Source organism: Lichenostomus cassidix, unplaced genomic scaffold (genome assembly GCF_008360975.1).
Source record: "Lichenostomus cassidix isolate B80296 unplaced genomic scaffold, HeHo_3.0 HiC_scaffold_46, whole genome shotgun sequence".
In the NCBI taxonomy this organism is placed as follows: Eukaryota; Metazoa; Chordata; class Aves; order Passeriformes; family Meliphagidae; genus Lichenostomus; species Lichenostomus cassidix.
Window position 1 is genome coordinate 2,470,017 of NW_028147597.1, and position 20,481 is coordinate 2,490,497.

The window sequence follows — 20,481 nt, forward strand, 5'->3', positions numbered from 1 at the left end:
GTCAAAATGGCCCCTTGGTTCCATGAAGCCCTGCAGTGCCACACTGGCCCTTGGCTATAAAAGGCGTCACAGTGCCACAATGGTCCCCTTGATTCCTTGCTACAAGGCCCTGAAGTGTCACAATTGATTCTATTGGTTCCATGGCACTCTGCAGTGTCACAATGGTCTCCTTCATTCCATAAGGCCCCACAGTGTCACAGTGGATTCCATTGTTCCATGAGTGTCACAATGGCCTTTTGGCTCCACGGGGCTCCGTAGTGCCACAATGATGTCCTTGATTCCATGAGGCTCTACAGTATTACAATGGACTGTTTGGCTCCACATTATCCCAGTGGATCATTGGTTCCATGGGGTCCCTACAAGTCACAATGGATTCCTTGTTTCCATCAACCCCCACAGTGTCACAGTGGCCCCTTAGTTCCATGACACCCTACACTGTCACAATGGTTCCTTGCTTCCATGAGGTCTGGTAGTGTCACAATGGATTCCTTGGTTCCATGGGGCTGCAAAGTGTCACAATGGTCCTTTTGTTCAATGAGGCCTGCAGTGTCACAATGATCTCCATGATTCCACAAGGCCCTGCAGTGTCATAATAGACCATTGAGCCCCACAGTGTCACAATGGTTCTTTGGTTCTACAAGGCCTCAAAGTGTAAAAATGGCATCCATGGTTTCATGAGTACCTGCTGTGTCACAATGGACCCTTGGTTCCATGATGCCCTGTAGTGCCACAGTGGACTCCTTGGTTCTGTGTGGCCCTGCTGTCACCAAATCTCTTAAATAACCAAAGAAGACTCCATAACACTAATTTGGTGTTAAAGAGGACATCATTTATTCAGGCCTGAGGTCCAAGAGGGGATAACTCCTAACCTTACATGGACTTGTGATTCTACAAGTATGTTGTTTATCTATATTGGCTACATGTGAATTGTAATTTACCCATTACCATAAAAGCCATCCCACGTTCCCAGATCCAGTCCTTATTTTTTCTATAACTGCACTCATTGGCGAGATGTCTTCTTCTTCTCTTCAAACCATCCTCGCTGGGAAAGCAGACCTTGCATGTTTTGTTTCCCTTCTAGAAGTTCACAGGCCCAGTAAAAATTGAATTAACCCTTCTGGTATCAAGCCCAAGGCTTTGTGTGCCAAGGCAAAAGCAGGCAGGACGCAGAGCTGTCAGCAAAGGAAGGGCCAGCGAGGTGGGGCAGCCGGGGGATGACGACAGCCTGCAGGGACAGAGGCACAGGGCATGGACAGCGTAGGACAGCCTGGGCTGGAGAGGGCAGAGGGATGTGCAGGAGCTGCAAGTCCCTGACAGAGCCAACTTGTGCAGCACTTTGGCCATGGCTGCTGTCCCTGGCCCTGAGGCCATGAGGAGGACACAAGTGACCCTTGCAGCCCTGGGGCCTCATTGCCTCCTTGTCCCTGCCCAGCAGCCTGGCAGGGGCTGCCCCATGCTCCTGCCCTTGGCATTGCACATCCCCACATGCCAGTGCCCCGGGAAGAGCCCTGAGCACTGAGGGAGGGACAGGATCTGCCTTGCCAGGGGCTGGGGCTCAGGCCTTGGCCCTTTGCATTCCTGAAACACATCCAGGTTTGCTCAGCATCAGAGACACCTTTGCCTTCTTTGTCCCCAGCTGTCATCACTGCCTCCAGTGTTCTGCTCTAGTTGGAACCTGGGGATACTTTCTTAGTTGTGTCCCCCACTGAGACACATTGAAACTTTGAGATACTTGGAAGTTTGAATCTGACTTTGAGTTCTTGAGAAGTTTTTTGAACACTCTCTCAGGGACAGAGTCTCATATAAACACCACCAAATCCCCAAGAGGCTCATTAAAGTTCTTTGTGCTGTTACTGTGCTGCTGAGCTGGGCTGGGCTCCTGGCACAGAGGGAGCTCCTGGAAACCAAGAAGAGCTTCAAAAAGACATTTCTCCTGAGGAGCAGTTTCTCTCCCAGCCCAGCAGGACTGAGGGTGCTGCCTGCAGGTACCTGAGAGGAGTGAAGCAGATGGAGGCTTAAAGCAACTGGAAGGACAATTCTGAGCTTATTCATGAAGAAATCCTCACAATGTCTGACACAGTAAGTCTCTGGCTGCAGGGATCTCCTAAAGCTGACACATGACAGCACTGATATGACTGTAAGGATGGCTCTGCTGGTGTTTCTGGTTTGGGGGAGGATGTGCTGCAGAGCGGGGCTGCCCTGGGCACCGTCAGAGGGACAGGGCAGGACAGCTCCTGCTGCCAGGGATGGCTGCAGGCTGGGAAGGTGGGGGTGCAGCCAGGGGTGCCCAGGGCTGTCCTGCAGAGCAGCTCCTGCAGCCCTGAGGGCTCTTTGCCAGGGCAGGGGATCTGCTGCCTGCCCTGAGCAGCAGAGCTCTTGTGTCCCCTGGCAGCCAGCACAGCCCTCAGCCCGGGGGCTCGGGGCCCTCAGTCCCCTCCTGGGCCGGCAGAGCAGCACCAGAGATGAAGGGCATCTCTCCTGCCATTGCCCATTCCCTGCTGACCAGGGCCTGAGGGCGACTGTCCTGCACTGCTGCTGCTTCCTGCGAGGGGCTGTGCAGGGCTGGGCAGGGAAAGGCTTTTCCTCAGGGCTCGGCTGTCTCTCTCCTTGCCTTGCTCAGCTGCTCCTGGCATTGCTGACAGGCTCTCTGGCAATGGCAGTTGCAGCTGCAGGGTCAGGTGCAGCCCTTGGGGCTCCTCCTGTGCAGGGTGAGCACAGCAATGAGGTGTCCCAGCTCCCTCTGCCCTGGGCAGCTCTGGGCAGGGCAGGCTGGCAGGCTGGCAATGAAATGACTCTCCTCCAGCAGTTCCATGGCCAGGACCCTTGGTGTGTCCTCGGGGTGTCCATCCAAGCTGGGAGCTGCCTTCCAGGGGACACTAGGGGACAGGAGTGTCCTTGGCCAGCAGTGGGGCTGAGACTCTGAGAAAGGCTGAGCCATTTGGCTCTGCTGTGAGTCCCTCTGCTCTCAGCTGTGTCAGGGTGATTTTCAGGGGAACACAGGGACTGCCCTTGATCTCAGAAAGGGCAGCTGGGAACAGATGGAGCAACAGAGCAGCTCCCCTCACCCTTCACTGAGTTACAGCCAATGCTCTTGCCTTGCACAGTTCTCTCTGTCCTCCCTGAGCACAGCAGGAAATCCTCTCAAACTGCCTTTGGCTGTCACTGTTCCTTAGCCCTGGGACAGGAGATGCTGCCAAACTCCTCTGCCTTAGGGGCAGTTTGGTCTGACAAAGTCCAACTCAGGACTGGTCCCTGTCCCCCATTCCCATGACCACTGCTGCAGAGCAGAGCTGACTCCTCGGTGTCCATGGGCAGAGCCACTCCTTGTCACAGCAACAGGGCCAGATCCCAGCAGAGCTCCAGGCATGGGGCTAGAGGAAGAGCTCTGAGAAAAGGGAAATTGGGTGACACAGAGTGGGAGGGGCTGGGAGAAAGGGCTTGGACATTACTCAGGAAAGTCTCTCTTGACTTGTCACTGTCTCCTCCTTAAACAGGTTCCCGTGTCGAGAGGCTCAAAATGTCCAACAGCAGCTCCATCAGCCACTTCCTCCTCCTGCCATTCGCAGACACATGGCAGCTGCAGCTCCTGCACTTCTGCCTCTTCCTGGGCATCTCCCTGGCTGCCCTCCTGGCCAACAGCCTCATCATCAGCGCCGTAGCCTGGAACCACCGCCTGCACACCCCCATGTTCTTCTTCCTGCTCAACCTGGCCCTCACTGACCTGGGCTTAATCTGCACCACTGTCCCCAAAGCCATGCACAATTCCTTCTGGGACACCAGGGACATCTCCTACTCAGGATGTGCTGTACAGTTATTTTTTTTTGCAGTTTTCATTTCAGCAGAGTACTTCCTCCTCACCATCATGAGCTATGACCGCTATGTGTCCATCTGCAAACCCCTGCACTATGGGACCCTCCTGGGCAGCAGAGCTTGTGCCCACATGGCAGCAGCTGCCTGGGCCAGTGGCTTTCTCAATGCTCTGCTGCACACAGCCAATACATTTTCCCTGCCCCTGTGCCATGGCAATGCCCTGGGCCAGTTCTTCTGTGAAATCCCACACATCCTCAAGCTCTCCTGCTCACACTCCAAACTCAGGGAACTTGGGCTCCTTGTTCTAAGTGCTTTTCTATTTCTGGGATGTTTTGTTTTCATAGTTTTCTCCTATGTGCAGATCTTCAGGGCTGTGCTGAGGATCCCCTCTCAGCAGGGACGGCACAAAGCCTTTTCCACATGCCTCCCTCACCTGGCTGTGGTCTCCCTGTTCCTCAGCACTGCCATTTTTGCCTACCTGAAGCCTCCCTCCATCTCCTCCCCATCCCTGGATCTGGCACTGTCAGTTCTGTACTCAGTGGTGCCTCCAGTACTGAACCCTCTCATCTACAGCCTGAGGAACCAGGAGCTCAAGGCTGCAGTGTGGAGACTGATGAGTGGATGATTTCAGAAACATTAAACTACTTGCCAATTTCTGGAAAACACTTATTAAATAAGTCATCTTTGATAGTGCTTGCTGATTTGGTTGTGGGTTTTTTTTCTTTGTTTTTTTTTTTTTTAATAATGTCCACAAATAAATGTCATTGTGCCATTTCTCATTTTGTTTCTCTCCATCTGCTCTTAGACCCACAGTTTTTATAAATGTGCAGCGGTGCTCTTGGTAGCTTTAAACAAGCTAAAGGATCTCCCCGCCAAGTTTTCACCAGAGATCCCCTTTTGTTCCCTTCTGTGGAGCTGCAGCAGCAATGTCTGTGTGCAGAGCTGGGGCAGATCAGGGCTGGCACAGCAGCTGTGCCAAGGAGCAGCAGCACTTGGTGTTGCCAGTGCTGCTCCCGTGCCACTGCCCCGCTGCCCTGCTGCCCCTCGTGTTGCTGTAGGGCCTGAGTGCTCTCGGGGTCGCTGCCAGTGCTGGGGGTGGCAGTGCTGGGGCTGCAGCAGGGACAGGCCATGGGCACTGCTGGGGCACAGCTGACGCCTCAGGGCAGGGCCTGGGGGCTCGAGGCTCCTTGCCCAGGCTCTCTCCAGAACACGCCCAGGCCAATGCTGAGCAGAGAAAACCCCCGTGAGCAGCTGCAGGGTGGCCGTGGGCAGGGTGGGGGCAAACAGCATGGCTGGGGCTCTGCAAGGTGCCTGGGGGAGCCGGGAAGGAGCAGCAGAGCAGGGGCTGATCCATCCCCACTGCGCTGGACAGCCCAGGGCAGCGTCCCAGAGCGTCCTCATGGAGCTGCCAACAACATCTCCCCTTGGCAGCCCTGGCCTCTCCCCCAGCTCCCAGAGCTGCTTGATCCTTCCAGGCAGAGACACGGCAGCACTGGCTCAGGAGCCCTGTTTGCATTGCACACAGCAGGCGTGAGCACCCCATGCTGTTGGTGTGGGGAGATGAACCTGAGTGAGCACAAACACCATCAGCCCTGGGGCCCAGCAAGGGCTGGGGATGGGAGGGAAACCACTCATCTTTGTTGTCACCTCTGAAGTCAGCCAGAAAGTTTGTCCACATGACCTCTGAGTTTCCTGTCCCACTGCACACGTTGTTGCTCAGAGCCAGGGCTGCCTGGCAGCCACCCCCAAACAGCCCTGAGCATTTCCTTCGCTTCACCCTTTACTCTTTCCTCATCCACATTTCTTCCACTTGCCCATCCCTGTCCCCTCCCCTGCAAACAGCCCATCCCTATTTGCCCTTTCCTCTCTGGCCCCACTCCCCATTTCAGTTCCTGACTTGGCACCATGGGAACATCCCTTGGTGAGCAGAATCATCCTACAAGTGCTTCATGAATTGTCTGCAGGGTCCTGCAGTGCCTCGTGCTGTTCCCTTGCCAGAGGCAGCACAGGCCAGGGGGCACATCTGGACTGCTGTGTGTGGCTGTGAGGCTCCCTGTTGTGGGGCAGTGAGGAGGAGCTGGAGAGGCTCTGCAGGACTGACAGGATGGGCTTTGGGGCCTGTGGGGAGAAGCTGAGGGCCATGGGCTGCTGGACCTCCTGAAGAGGAGGCCCAGGGCTCATCCTGCAGCTGCTTCAAGAGTGCTTTCAGAGAATCACAGAATCAATAATGTTGGAAAAGCATTTGAAATCAAGACTGACCTAACAGCACCTTGTCTGCCCTGAGCCTCCTCTTCTCCAGGATAAACAACCCCAGCTCCAAACTCAGCCACTCCTCACAGCACTTGTGTTCCAGACCCTTCCCCAGCCTTGTTGCCCTTCTCTGGACACACTCCAGCCCCTCAATGTCCTTCCTAAACTGGGGGCCCAGAACCGGACACAGCACTCGAGGTGAGGCCTCACCAGTGCCCAGTACAGGGGAAGAATCACTGCCCTGCTCCTGCTGGCCACACCATTCCTGATCCAGACCAGCTGCCATTGGCCTCCTTGGCCACCTGGGCACACTGCTGGCTCATGTCCAGCCTGCTGTCCATCAGTGCCCCCAGGTCCCTTTCTGCCTGGCCACTGTCCAGCCACTCTGTCCCCAGCCTGTAGCACTGCAGGGGTTGTTGTGGCCAAAGTGCAGGACCTGGCACTTGGTCTTGTTAAACCTCACCTTGTTGGATTTGGCCCCTGGATCCAGCCTGTCCAGGTCCCTCTGCAGAGCCCTCCTGCCCTCCAGCAGATCCACTCTCACACCCAGCTTGGTGTCATCTGCCAATTTGCTGATGGTGGACTCCATCCCTTCATCCAGATCATCAATAAAGATATAAAATAAAACTGGGCCCAGCACTGATCCCTGGGGTCACTTATGGTCACTGGACGTACACAGGATGTGGCACCATTCCCCACCACTCTCTGGGTCTGCCTATGCCTGTCCAGCCAATTCTTAACCTAGTGTAAGATCAAAGAATCGAGTTCTGTCTCAACATTTCCCATCAGAAACCACAGCTGCAGGACTTACACAGAGAATGCTTTGTACCTCCCAAAGCTGGTACAGAACGAGTGCTTTGCCCCTGCCTGAGCTGGTACAGAACAAAGGCCTTGTGCTGCCAAAGCTGGTGTGTGACAAAGGCTTTGCTCCTGTCGCCCTGACACCCATTATTCACTGTTGTGAAAAACCTGCCTCCAAAGCTGACCATGCCTCAGACACTCCTCCCTTGGCCCTGCCAGGTGGAGTTTGGCAAATCTCCACAGGAATTAAGGGGGAGCAAAGGAGGGTGGCAAGGAGGGACCAGGTGTATGGACTAGCATAAAAGACAGCTCTGGAGTGTCTGAACTCCGAAGATCTTCCCCACTGTGAGATCACATTCATTGACACAGAGGCAGAGGAACACCTACTGCTCTGCCCCAGCAAAACTGCAGATGCTGCCAAGGAACAGTCACAACCTAAACCCCTTTCGGTCCAACTTGATTGGTGGCCCTTTAAGTACTTTAGGACTTAAAAAAGGAATTCCTAAAGATTTATTGGATGATTTACCTTTAGATAAATTGAGCAAACTGGTAACCAGTGGCATGTGCCAAAACCACATTCCTTTTCCTCTGTGAAAGAAAGTTCACCTGTCGCAGCTTCTGCCCCCTTTTGTGGATGGTGCAGACAAGACATCAAAGCAAACTTTTTTCCCCAAAACAGGGAGACTAGGATCTCCATTTCCTAGTCATGGGCAGGGAAATGGAGAATGGATCTATATTAAACAGCTCACTAAAACAGAAAAAGGAGATTTGTTAATCACAGCTATTGTGGGATTTTATTCCCGCAGTTTTAAGGATACTGGGAAAAGCTATACTGCTTGGAAGAAAGGTTTGTTTGCAGCAAGGCTGGCTTTCATTGAAGTTGATGCACAAATTGAAGGAGCCTCAAAAAACCTTTCTATCCAAGAAACTGAGAGTCTGGATATCAGCCAAGACAAACCTGCCTCAGCCAGCTGGGTGGCTCCTCCTTTTTCCCAACACCAAACAATAAATGCCTGGTTTATTGTTCCATCATTTTAACTCCTTTTTGCCTGAAAAGGGCAAGTTTTCCATTTTTGTTTTTGCAGGAGAACCCCGTGGGACTTTAAGAATTTCTATAGAATAAATATGAATTAAAATTGAAGACTTAAATCTGAAAATAGTATACAAAATTTTGATTAGGTTGCTCACACTTTTCTGCATTACACCTCCTACCCATAACCAAAATAATAATGAATGGCCTTGGTCTCAAGCTCTTGTAGGATATCCTAGCTCTTTCAGGAATTATCCCAAAAATAACCTTCCAAATTTGGCTGCAGTCATAATGCATGATGACATAGTTTACTGTTCGTCTAAGTGGGTCTGGGATAAAAATGAGTGGGTTTGGGATAAGAATGCGTGGGTTACAACCCTACTGTGTATCATTGATGAAAAAATTCAAGTGGGATGCAGAAAAGTGGAACCTGGTCTTCAATACTATTTGTAATTGGAAACACTAGCCAACAACAAATATTATTTAAACCAGAATGGTCTCTCAGAAAGGTTGCTCCCTTTTTCCTGGAGATGAATATTGAGAGACCTGACTGGTGTTTTTAGAAACTAGATTGGGGGTTCTAAATAGCATTGATTACGAGGTATTATTGAATAAATTGGCTACTGCAACTTTTGACCTGACAAAAATGCAACAGCCTTTAAGAAGGCATTTTTCCTACAGAAATCCAAAAAATAATTTGGGATAGGGCTAACAATTTTGAAAAGAACCTCCAATCTTGGTGGAAGTTGGTAAATTTTACCTATAATCATGTTAATAACACTGTTACAGCTTATGTATTAACTATTCACAATGCTTCAGTATCTTTGATTTATCCTGTTTTCACATTAGGCTTGAACCACAATGGAACTATACCCTATCCTTTCGAGCATAGAGCATGGGCCCAAAAGGTGAATGATAAATGGCAAACAATAGACCTGGAATGCTGCATGGTGCGGGAACAACTAGGAATTATCTCTGAAAGTAACACCATCAGAACACGAGATTTTTGTTTAGACACTGACCAACAAGTTTGCCATTTTGAACTTCATCCTGAAGTTAACCCTAAAACTGTAATAATCTATATTGGCAAAGGTTGTGTATGCTTATGAACTGTTTGTAGTAATATCACAGTAGAAAATGTAATAGCTTATACCAGTAATCATACAAATATTTGTAATTTTACTGAAATCACGGGATGTGACTTCTCTTACTCAGCTGCAGTTGCTTCCCACCAAATTCTGAAATCTGATTTCACATTGATTCATATTGAGCAAGCTGCATGGCAAAAAGTAATGTAAAAATCTTTCCTGTCTTGTTTCCCTTCCTTCCCTTCTCTCCCCTTCCCCCTTCCTTGGTGTTACCACCATGTGGTCCCAAAGACAACTCATCCAGGAGATACCTCATCATAAAGAAAGAGAACTCACCCAGAAGATGACTCATCACGAAGAAGACAACTGGTCCTGAAGATAAATGTTGAGCCGCCGGGTGGTGTAAGGGTCGATCCAAGAATCGAGTTCTGTCTCAACATTTCTCATCAGAAATTACAGGTGCAGGACTTATGCAGAGAATGCTGTGTACTTGCCTAAGGCTGGTGCGGAGCGAATGCTTCGTGCCTGCCTAAGGTGGTACAGAACGAAGACTTTGCACCTGCCTGAGTTGATACAGAACAAAGCCCTTGTGCTGCCAATGCGGGTATGTGACGAAGGCTTTGCACCCGTTGCCCTGACACCCATTGTGAAAAACCTGCCGACCATGCCTCGGACACTCCTCCCTTGACCCTGCCAAGTGGAGTTTGGCAAATCTCCAGAAGAATTAAGGGGGGGCAAAGGCGGCTGGCAAGGAGGGACCAGGTGTATGGACTAGCATAAAAGACAGCTTTGGAGTGGCTGAACTCCGAAGATCTTCCCCACCGAAAGATCACATCGATCTTTGCAGAGGCCAAGGAACGCCGACTGGACGGGACGCCAGGGACGCCGGACGTCTGTGGACCCGTGGTGGTAGCTATAGCCCCTTTCCTTCCCTTTCCTCCCCATCTTTTCCCAATTTTCTCTCTTTCTCTCTCTATCTCAGGCTGCTTTACAGGCCAAATTAATAAAGTTCCCCCTTGGATTGAAATTTAACTCCCTTGACTTGTTGCATTTTGTGTTTTCTTTTCCTTTTTGCACTCTGAGATCGTAGCTGGTATGAACCATCACGCGTCTGCTCATGAGTGGACCGTGACACCTTCCTGGTCACACAGCCCCCTTGTCCCCGTGTTTGGCTCTGGGGGTTTGTTTGTGGAACATCCTCTGGGAAAGGCTGCAGCACTGGGGGGAAAAGGGACCCAGGGGGACAGGGGACCCCACTTGGCAGGGGCAGCATGGGGGACTTCTCTGGCAGGGACTGTGAGAGTGGGTTGGGGTGGAGTGACCTCCCCAGTGACGCTACACAGCCCCCTGTGATGTCACACAGGGTGGCTCTGTGATGTCATAAAGCCACCCTGTGATGCCACACAGCCACCTCAATGTCACAGTCTTCCCTGGGATGTCACAGTCACCTCTATGGTGTTGTAGATGCTCGACAACCTCAGATAACACACTCTGTGATGTCATGGCCCCTCTGTGACCTCACACAACCCATTCTGTGATGTCACACAGTCCCTTCCTGACATCACAGCTGCTCTGTGGCTCTATGACACAGCCACAGTGGTGCTGCTATGACACAGCCCCCTCTGGGACATCACACAGCCTCTCTGGGACATCACAGCTGGTCTGTGACCTCACAGCCCCTCTCTGGAATGTCCCCCAGTGTTACCTTTGGGGCAGGATGGACAGGTGGCCTCCAGGCACATTTGGGCCCCTCTGCCTGCAGCCCTCAGTACCCAGAGGTGCTCAGCAGCTCCCACAGGCTGCAGAACCTCCATGCCACCCCAGAGAGCCACAAGTGTCTGTCCTTGTCCTGGCAGATCTGGCACTGCTTGGAATCCTGGCTGGAGTGTAACTGTGGAGTGACTGCAGGGCTCAGCAGGGCAGGGACCCCCCGGGAGCCCCCAAACCCCTCCTGCCCCATGGGTGCCCACAGCAGCCCCGGGGCTGTGCCTGTCCCCATGGCACTGTCCCATGGCACTGTCCCATGGTACTGTCCCATGGCACTGTCCCCATGGGTGCCAGGGCTGTGTTTCCTTAATGGGAACAAGGCCCTGTGAGATCCCAGCCCCTCAAACCCCCGGGGGTGCCATGGGGGTCTCACCTGGCCACAGACACTCAGCAGGGAACTGTCCAAGGCCTGGGGGCTGTGGCACAGCAGGGACAGTCTCGGGACACCCCTGGCCACCTCCAGCTTGGTCACAGCGAACTTGGCTCTGCCAAGGGCAGGGATGGCCCTGGTCACCCTCAGGGACACAATGGTCACCCCCTTTGCCCACCCCCTTTGCCCACCCCTCACCATGGTGTCCCCAAGCCCCGCAGGTCCTGCGGTGCCCAGGGGGTGGGATGGGGACCTGCCCCTCCCGGGGTGATTCTGTCACCTCCCTTCCCCTGTCACCTCCGGCTCGGGGCTGCTCAGGGGTTCCAGCACCCCCTGATGGCTCCGTGGCACTGGTTTGACATGTCCCCCAGTGTTATGATCCAATTATTAAGGTTCTTTAGAAATACTTCTGCCCGAATTAAGGTACAAACGAGACCATATGCCAATCAATAGTATGGGTTTTATTTGATAGAAAATATGAGAGAGAGAGAGAAGAAAAGAGAGAAAAAGAGAAGTAGGAAAAGAGGTGGGGGGGACAGAAAGAGAGAAAGAGAAAATATCACCATCTGTGGCTCCCAACAATGTTGCATTGATCCTCTCCAGCTGGTCTTCTTGCTGGTGATGGTCCCCCCAAAAGCACAGAATGCCATGGGTTAATATACACTCAGGCCAGGGGCAATGTCCAGGCATGTCCCCCCAGGGGAGGGGACAGTCTCTAGCAGCAGACTCTGCTTGCATCACCTGCACTCCTGTGGTGCAAGGCCTAGCATTTGGGGGGTCTGTGATGGATTGTGACTTCTCCTCAGCTCCTCTCACGTGAAAGTCCCGTGGATGTAGCCAGTGGGGCTGGGGGTTCCACAGCTGGGCCAGTTTGTGTAAACCTGGCTTCTGTGAGCTGTGCTCTCCCCCACCCCAAACTCAGCCAGGGACGGTTATCAGAGCAGCTGGTGGGTTTGGCCTTTGCGGATGCATTCCTTTCCCTCAGCCTGAGATGACTGAACAATAGGGTTTCCCTTTATCTAATCTCAGCAGTTTGACTCAGTCCAAAGTTCCAGTCAGGTATCATCAGGGAGGTTTCTTTGATTGTAGCATCTTTATGCGGTTTTTGTTATAATGAGCAAAACTTCATATCAACGTTTGAGGCATGAACTATTTCAGTCTCTGACACCCAGGAGCCGGGAGAGGTCACCTCCCTGCAGAAGGAGTGCTGGGCATCCTCCCTCAGCCGGGAGTGGCCATGGAGGAGAGCCACGAAGGAACAAGCATCCCACAGCCTGGGGAACTCACCCTCCTGTGCCAGGCGTGGGGACAGTCCCATGTCCTTCAAGTCTCCCGGGGTCCCCAAACCCCCTCAGCTCACCAGCACCTGGCTCTCTGCCCTGAGGAGGGTGACAAACTGGTTCTCCACTGGGCTGCTCTCCCGGCTTGCTGTTTGCTCGGTGCTGATGGTGGCAATGTTGGGGAAGTTGCACTAGTGCTGGTGCTTCTGAGGGAACACTGCCGGGGTGACACCGCTGTCACCCATGTCCCTACACCATGAGACCCCCACCACAGGCACCACAAGCACCCCAGAGCCACTGGGGTGCAGGAAGCAGAGGTGGCTGGTGGGTATCCCCCAGGATGTCAGGCGCTGTCCCCAGGGGTGTCACTCTGTCCTCACGGGTGCCAAGATGTCCAATAGCTGCCAGGCTGTCCCATGGGTGCCACACTGTCCCCCCGGTCCCCAGCTCACTTGCTGTGGCTGCAGATCTGTCCAGGCCACTGGCATTCCTCCTTGGCAATGGGCAGCATGTCCAGCACTGCCAGGCTCAGCCCCACAGCCGCACAGTCCCAAATGAAATCCCTGTAGGACTGGGCAGGGCACAAGGCTTGGGGGTTTCTCCCATCTCCTGCTGTGCCAGGACACCTGAGGCACCCCAAGACCCCTGACATGTGCTCATATCATCCTCATGTCCCAGTGCCCATGTGAGTCACATCCTGCCCTGGGCTCTGGTTTCCTGCTGCTTCCCTGGCTCTGTCCCTGGGCATGTCCCCCCCAGGGGACACGGTGACCCCATCTGGGCATCCTGGGGTGCCCTGTGCCCACTGTGGGATGGCCACGAGCAGCTCCAGGTGAGGCAGGTAAGAGGATCCACATCCCCCAGGCACTGGTGGGTGCTGGAGGACCTCGTGCCCAAAGCAAGGACCCTGAGCCATTGCTGGGATTCAGAGCTCACAGCCAGGAGCCCCTGTTGAGAACAAGCACAGAACCCCAAGCCCAGAACCAGGACCTCCAGGGAACAGATGCTGCAGAGGGTGTTGGATCAAGATCCTGTGACCCCAAAATACTGGGATTAGTGCAGCTGTAGCTCTGCACAAGAGAGTTCTTCATCCACTTTCTCTCTTTTCCTCCCTCTGGCCATGCAGGGACCTCATGACTTCAGTGTGTGACTCGTGTGTGCAAAGAGCAAATTTGGGCAGAACTGGGGAGGGGAGGGGAGGGTTTGGGGGCATCTTGGGATCTCTGCTGGGCACGGAATGTGTTTTCCATTGGTCTGAGACTGTCTGCTGTGGAAAGTGGATTTAATATCCTGCATGTCTAGACAAACGGAGGCTTGACAACCCAATATGAGTTTACAGCAAGCTTCAGTTTGTTGAGTTTCAGCATACATACTTATAGTGTGGTTAATTAGATAATGCATATTCTGTAACCGCATATTATTATTGGTTATTTGCTTCAACGCCCTAAGTCTGGCTATTTGCCCTATGTATGGATACATACTAACTTTGTCCACTTTTCTATATTCTTATTGGTTCTTCCACATCCCTATCAGTAGTCTTATCCCTATGTTGCAGCAAGGCCATTGTGCCCTAAATTGCTGATTGGACACAGAGTTGGCATCTAGGCAATAGTTAGTTGAGTACGGCTATTGTTAAGAAACAGCTTGTCTAAGTGTTAAAAAACAGCTTGTTTAAGTCTGTATGTCCCTTATCTATTAGCCAATTCTCCACACCTGCAGACTTTTTTTTGTTTGTTTTGGTTTATTTGGGGTTTGTTTGTTTGTTTGTTGGTTTTTGGTTTTTTGGTTGGGTTGTTTTTTTTTTTTTGGTTTTTTTTGTTTTTTTTTTAATGGAGCTCTGCATTCCCCTGCTACAGGTTTGCTGATAATAAATGAACATCCCTCTGTGTCTCAGGCAGCTCCTTCTCCAAGGAAAGCAGCTGGGAGTTTGTGCCAAGGAGCTGAAAGCTGCAGGTACAGCCTGGAGTGGAGGAAGCTGAGATTTGCACAAGGCTGCTCTGAGTCCCAGGGCTTGGATGAGGGAAATGCTGGGGTGGGGGTTAGGGACAGAGTCTGATTGATTGTCAGCCATAAAGGGTCTTGATGTTCATATCTATTCAGACTGCATTAGGAGGTGCTCTGGATCAATATCAATTGGAAATTGTTGATACTGATTCGCCCCAATCCAGCCCAGAGACACTTCAGAGACCAAGTCAGAGCAGTGGGTATTTGCTTTATTCAGTGCACCAGGTGTGGGGAATTCTCTCCACCAAACACACACCTCAGTACCTCCAAAGGCACAGTGTTGTAGGTAAAATTCATGAATATTCATTACATTCCCCAGGATAGCAGTGGTTATACAAATTACTTCTCATATGTCATTAATATTATTAGTGATTTCTTGTGCTCAATTTCAAAAGGATTCCTTTTGCACCTTTTATCTTGATAAGATTAAGGGAATCCACAAGGCCAGAACTGTTATCAGCCTTCAGCCCTGGACGGGCGCCGTGCTGGTGGAAGGGCAAAAGATCAAAGAAATAAGGATGGTTGAAGTGTAAATATGTAGGATTTTGTAGGTCTGTAGGATTTATTGCCTGAAGGATTAGAGGGTCTGTTTGTCGGTTTCGGACGGTCGGGACAGAGAGGAGAGATCTCTGCAGTCAGGTCTGAGAGCATGGGGTTTGTTGTGAAAGTGTGGGTGTAGGAGAGCTGCCAGGGGCTGCCAGACACAGCCCAGAGCAGGTCAGAGCAGTGAGAGAGAGAGAGAGAGATGCCAAGAGAGCGAGCTGCTGTTTACAATACAATAAATCATCTTCTGTGTTGAATATTCTAATTCTCATTAACCAATCTAGGACAAGCTACAAACCCTACAACATTTACATACAACCTATAAGAATTATCACATTACCATATGGGGTTATATTTTAAACCCTAAAAACTGCTTTTTGGCCCCTCTGCCATCAGGCAGGGTCTGCTCTGACCCTTGGAGCTGTCTGCAGGCAGAGGGGATTGTTTCACCAAGAAGGGGATTACCTCCAGTCAGCCATACCATTGTTTTCTAGCTGTTCATAACTCAGAGCTTGTCTTCATCTCAATCTCCATATTCTCAGCATCTTTTGCCAGGTAATCATATTTATAAGGCTTTCCTATTCCATCTTCCCCAACAGCAGGTGACAATTGCAGTGAACAGATTGACAGGCAGGGCACTGGGGGGACAGAGTGACGTCATCAGAGTGACGTCATCAGGGTCATCAATGACGTCAATGACATCATCAGAGCGATGTCATCAGCTATCAGCGCAGGTGACAATCGCAGTGGAATGGATTGCTGCAGGTCACTGAGAGGGGACAGGGTGACATCAGGGTGGCATCATGGTAGCATCAGGTGGCATCAAAGTGGCACCAAAGTGGGAGAAAATGGCATTAAAGTGATAAAAAATGGCACCCAATGGCATCGAAGTGACACCAAATGGCAGCAAATGGCACTAAATGGCACTAAATGACACCACAGTGACACTAAATGGCACCAAAGTGGCACTAAATTGCAACAAATAGCAAAAAATTGCACTAAAGTGACATTAAATGGCACTAAATGGCACAAAGTGACATTAAGTGGCACCAAATGGCTCTAAATGGCATTAAAGTGACACTAGATGGCACCAGATGGAGCCAAAGTGACACTAAATGGCACCAAAGTCACATCAAATGACACTAAATGGTGTCAAAGTGAAGCTAAATGGCACTAAATGGGACCAAAGTGACACCAAATGGCACCTGAGTGACACCAAATGGCACTAAATGACACCAAGCAGCCCCTGGGCACACAGTGACATCACCGACCAGCACAGGTGACAATGGCAGCTGAACGGATTGCTGCAGGTCAGTGAGGAGACAGCAGGTGACATCAAAATGGCACAAAAATGGCATTGAAATGACAAAAAACTGCATGAAAGTGACAAAAAATGGCACCAAATGGGACAAAAGTGACACTAAATGGCACCAAAGTGGGAAAAAGTGGCATTGAAGTGGCAAAAAATGGCACCAAAGTGGCAAGAAATGGCACTAAATGGCATCAAAATGGCATCAAATGGCACCCAAGTGGCACCAAATGGCATTCAACTGATAAAAAATGCATTAATTTTTAAAAAATGGCATTGAAGTGGCAAAAAATGGCATAAAAGTAGCAAAAAATGCCCCCAAATGAAACCAAAGTGACATTAAATGGCACCAAAGTGACACTATATTGCACTAAATGGGACCAAAGTGGCAAAAATGGCACTGAAGTGGCACTAGATGGTACTAAGTGGCACTAAAATGGCAAAAAGTGGCACCAAAGTGACATCAAATGGCACCAAATTAGCACTAAATGGCACCAGAGTGACACTAAATGGCCTCAAATGGCACTAAATGGTATTAAAGTGGCACTAAATGGCACTAAAGTGACACCAGGAGTTATTAAATGGCACTAAAATGACACCAAATGACATCAAAGTGACATCAAATGGGACCAAAGTGGCACTAAATGGCACCACAGTGACACCAGGGGTCATCAAGTGACACCAAATGGCACTAAGTGGCATTAAAGTGACACTAAATGGCACCAAGTGACACAAAGTGGAACTAAATGGCACCAAAGTGGAACTAAATTGCCACTAAAAGGCAGCAAAGTGGCAAAAAATGGCACTAAATGGCACTAAATGGCATCAAATGGCACCAAATGGGAACAAAGTGACACTGAATGGCACTGAAATGGCACTTGATGGCATTAAATGACACTAAATGGCATTAAAGTGACACTAGATGGCACCAGATGGCGCCAAAGTGACACTAAATGGCACCAAAGTGATAAAAAAAGGCATTAAATGGCACCAGAGTGGCACTAAATGGCACTAAAAGTCACTAAAGTGACACTAAATGGCATCAAATGGCACCAAATTGTCACCAAATGCCACTAGAAGTCACCAAATGGCATCAAATTGTCACGAAATGGCTCCAAAGTTCCATCAAAGTGACACCAAAGTGTCCCAAACACCCCCAATGTCCCCAAATGTCCCCTTTCTCTCCAAAATTCCCCAATTTCCACCTAAAACTCTCCAATTTCACCCAAATAGTCCCAATTTTCCCCTAATTTATTCTCATTTTACCCCCAATGTCTCCAATTTATTCTCATTTCCCCCAAAAAATCCCCAAATTTTCCTCCTTTTTCCCCATTCTATTTGCATTTTTCCCCATTTCCCCCAAATTTGCCCCCAAATTTCCCCCAAATTTTCTCCAAAATTCCCCAAATTTTTGCCTCAAAATTGCCCAGTCTCTCAAATATTCTGCACTTCCCCCAAATTTTCCCAAAAAATTCCCCCAATTTTTCTCAGAATTTTCCTTCAAAATTCCCCCAAACTTTCCCAATTTTTTCCAAAGTTTTCTCCCAAACTTCCCAAAAATTTCCCTCCAAATTCCCCAAATTTCCCCAATTTTCCCCCCAAACTTCCTTGAAATTTCCCAAATTTTCCCCAAAATTTCCCAGAATTTTCTTTTAAAAATCCCCAAACTTTCCCAATTTTTCCCCCAAATTTTTTACCCAAACTTCCCCAAAATTTCCCCAAATTTCCCCAAAACTTTCCCGAAACTTCTCCAAAATTTCCCCAGAAATTTCCTTCAATTTTTCCCATTTCTCTCTGAAATTTCCCCCAAACTTCCCCCAAATTTCCCCAATTTCCCTCAAAGTTCACCCCAATTTTCCCCCAAATTTCCCCTCAAATTTCCCCCATATTTGTCCAAATTTTCCCAAAATTTTCCCCCAAATTTCCCTAAAATGTCCCCAATTTCTCCCAAGTTTTTTCCCAAATTTCTCCCAAATTTCCTCAATTCTCAAATTTTCCCAGAATTTTTCTCTGAACTTCCCCCTCAATTTCCCCATTTTTTCCCCAAAATTTTCTCCCAAACTTCCCCAACATTTTCCCGCAATTCCCCAAAATTTCCCCAATTTTCCCAAAATTTCCCCCAAACTTCCATGAAATCTCCCCAAAATTTCCCCCAAATTTCCCTCAATTTCCCTCAAGTTTGCTCCCAAATTTCCCCAGAAATTCCCCAAAATTTCCCTCAAATTTTCCCAACATTTCCCCCCAAACTTTCCCCCATTTTCCCCAAAAATTTCCCCCATTCTCCCCCTATGGAATGTGGAATGGGGGACATGGAATGGGGACATGGGGGCTGTGGGATGGGGTTGTGGGGAGGGACATGGGGGTGTGGGACAAATGAGATGGGACATGGAATTGAGGACAGGGGATGGGGGATATGGGGGATCTGGGATGGGAAACATGGAATTGGGACAGGGGGATATGGGGGGTGGGGGATGGAGGATGTGGGATGTGGAACAAGAGGGACACAGGGGAACAGACATGGAAGGGGAGATGTGGGATGGGGGCATGGAATGGCAGACAAGGGGCATGTGGGAGATGGGACATGGAATGGGGACATGGGGGATGGAGATGGGACATGGAATGGGGACATGGGGGAAGGAGATGGGACATGGGATGGGGACCACAGGACAGGCACAGGGAATGGGGAACATGGGGGATATGGGGGACATGGAATGGGGGAATGAGATGAGGGACATGGGTGACTTGGGGGATGTGGGAGATGAAATGGTGGACATGGAGTGGGGACTTGGGGGATGTGGGATGGATGACAAGGGACACATGGGGGACATGGGGAACATGGGAAAAATGGGATGGGGACATGGAATGAAGACATGGAAAGTGGATGTGTCATGGTTTGACCCTGGCCAAATGCCAGGCACCCATGACATCTACTCACTTGCTCTCCCCTGCCACAGCTGGGCAGAGGAGAGGAAAAAAAGTTAATACACACAGGGCTCATGAGTTGAGATAAGGACTGGGAGATGCTCCAAGGACAGAACAGGATCCTCTTAAAGTTACAAAGTGAAATTTATTGCCAACAGAGTCAGAGGGAAGACAATGAGAAGTAAAAAAAAACCCTCAAAGACACTGTTTCTCTGCTCACCCCCTCCCTCCTCCCCACCAGCAGCACAGGGGGACAGAGTATGGGGGTTTGGTCAGTTCATCACTGAGATCTTCTTCCACTGCTCAGGGGGAGAAGGTTTTTCCTCTGTGTAGCCATGGGGTTCCTCCCACAGGAGGCAGTTCTCTGTGAACTCCTCCACAAGCAGCAGCTCACCTGAACCTGCTGCAACATGAGCTCCTCCCACGGGCAGACAGTCCTCCCAAAACTGCTGCAGCGTGGCTCCCTCCTCCACAGGGTGCAGCCCTCCGAGGCCAGACTGTTCCATCTCGGGAGCAAAGCCTCTCTCTCCACTGGGACTCCCACTGGCTCACAGCCTCCTCCAGGCATCCACCCACTCTGGTGTGGGCAGCTCCCCACGGGCTGTGGGTGGATCTCTGCACCCCTGTGCACTCCATGGGCTGCAGGGGGACCTCCTGCTCCCCCCATGGACTTCACCATGGCCAGCAGAGGATTGTCAGCTCTGGTGCCTGGAGCACCTCCTCCCCCACCTTCTCCACTGACCTTGATGTCTCCATGTTGTTTTTCCCTCACATATTCTCACCTCCTCCTCCTCCTCTGGCTAAAAAGAAGTGTGTGCTCACATTGTTTTGATTTCCTCTTAAATATGTTTTCACAGAGGCATAACTGACATCTCTAACTGGCCCAGCCTTGGCCAGCAGCATGTCCATCATCTTCACAGCCATCAGAGATTGGTTCTACTGGACATGGTGAAAACTTCCAGGACATTCACACAGAACACACAGGAGCTATCTATGTGCCCCCCACCCACTAGATAAAACTGGGCTAAGCAAAACCGACTCATGAACACAGGGGTGCATTTGCTCCCAACCCTTCAGCCACTTCTTCAGACCTACCACAACAGCTTTTAAGGGTTTAAATTCCCCCTAGATGCTAAAGATACCTTGCTGGTGTTCTGGGCTAAGCAAAACCAACACACTCTGCAGTGTCACAATGGTCTCAGTGATTCTATGAGGTCTTGTAGTATCTTAATGGACTCCAAGATTCAGTGGGGACCTGCAGTGTCACAAAGGTCTCCATGATTCCATGAGGTCCTGAAGTGTCACAA

General features: G+C 50.5%; 2 protein-coding genes across 2 annotated transcripts in view; one reads left to right on the forward strand and one right to left on the reverse strand.

The window, feature by feature from the left end:
- The window catches only part of LOC146421957 (olfactory receptor 14J1-like), a 145,412-nt gene that overhangs the window by 34,092 nt on the left and 90,839 nt on the right, over nt 1–20,481 (reverse strand). The gene's annotated exons all lie outside the window — the stretch shown is intronic.
- Nucleotides 3,501–4,574, forward strand: LOC146421958 (olfactory receptor 14J1-like). Its single transcript, XM_085046928.1, has one exon. It carries the CDS (start codon nt 3,518–3,520, stop codon nt 4,433–4,435), a length of 918 nt encoding a protein of 305 aa, XP_084903054.1. The 5' UTR covers nt 3,501–3,517; the 3' UTR covers nt 4,436–4,574.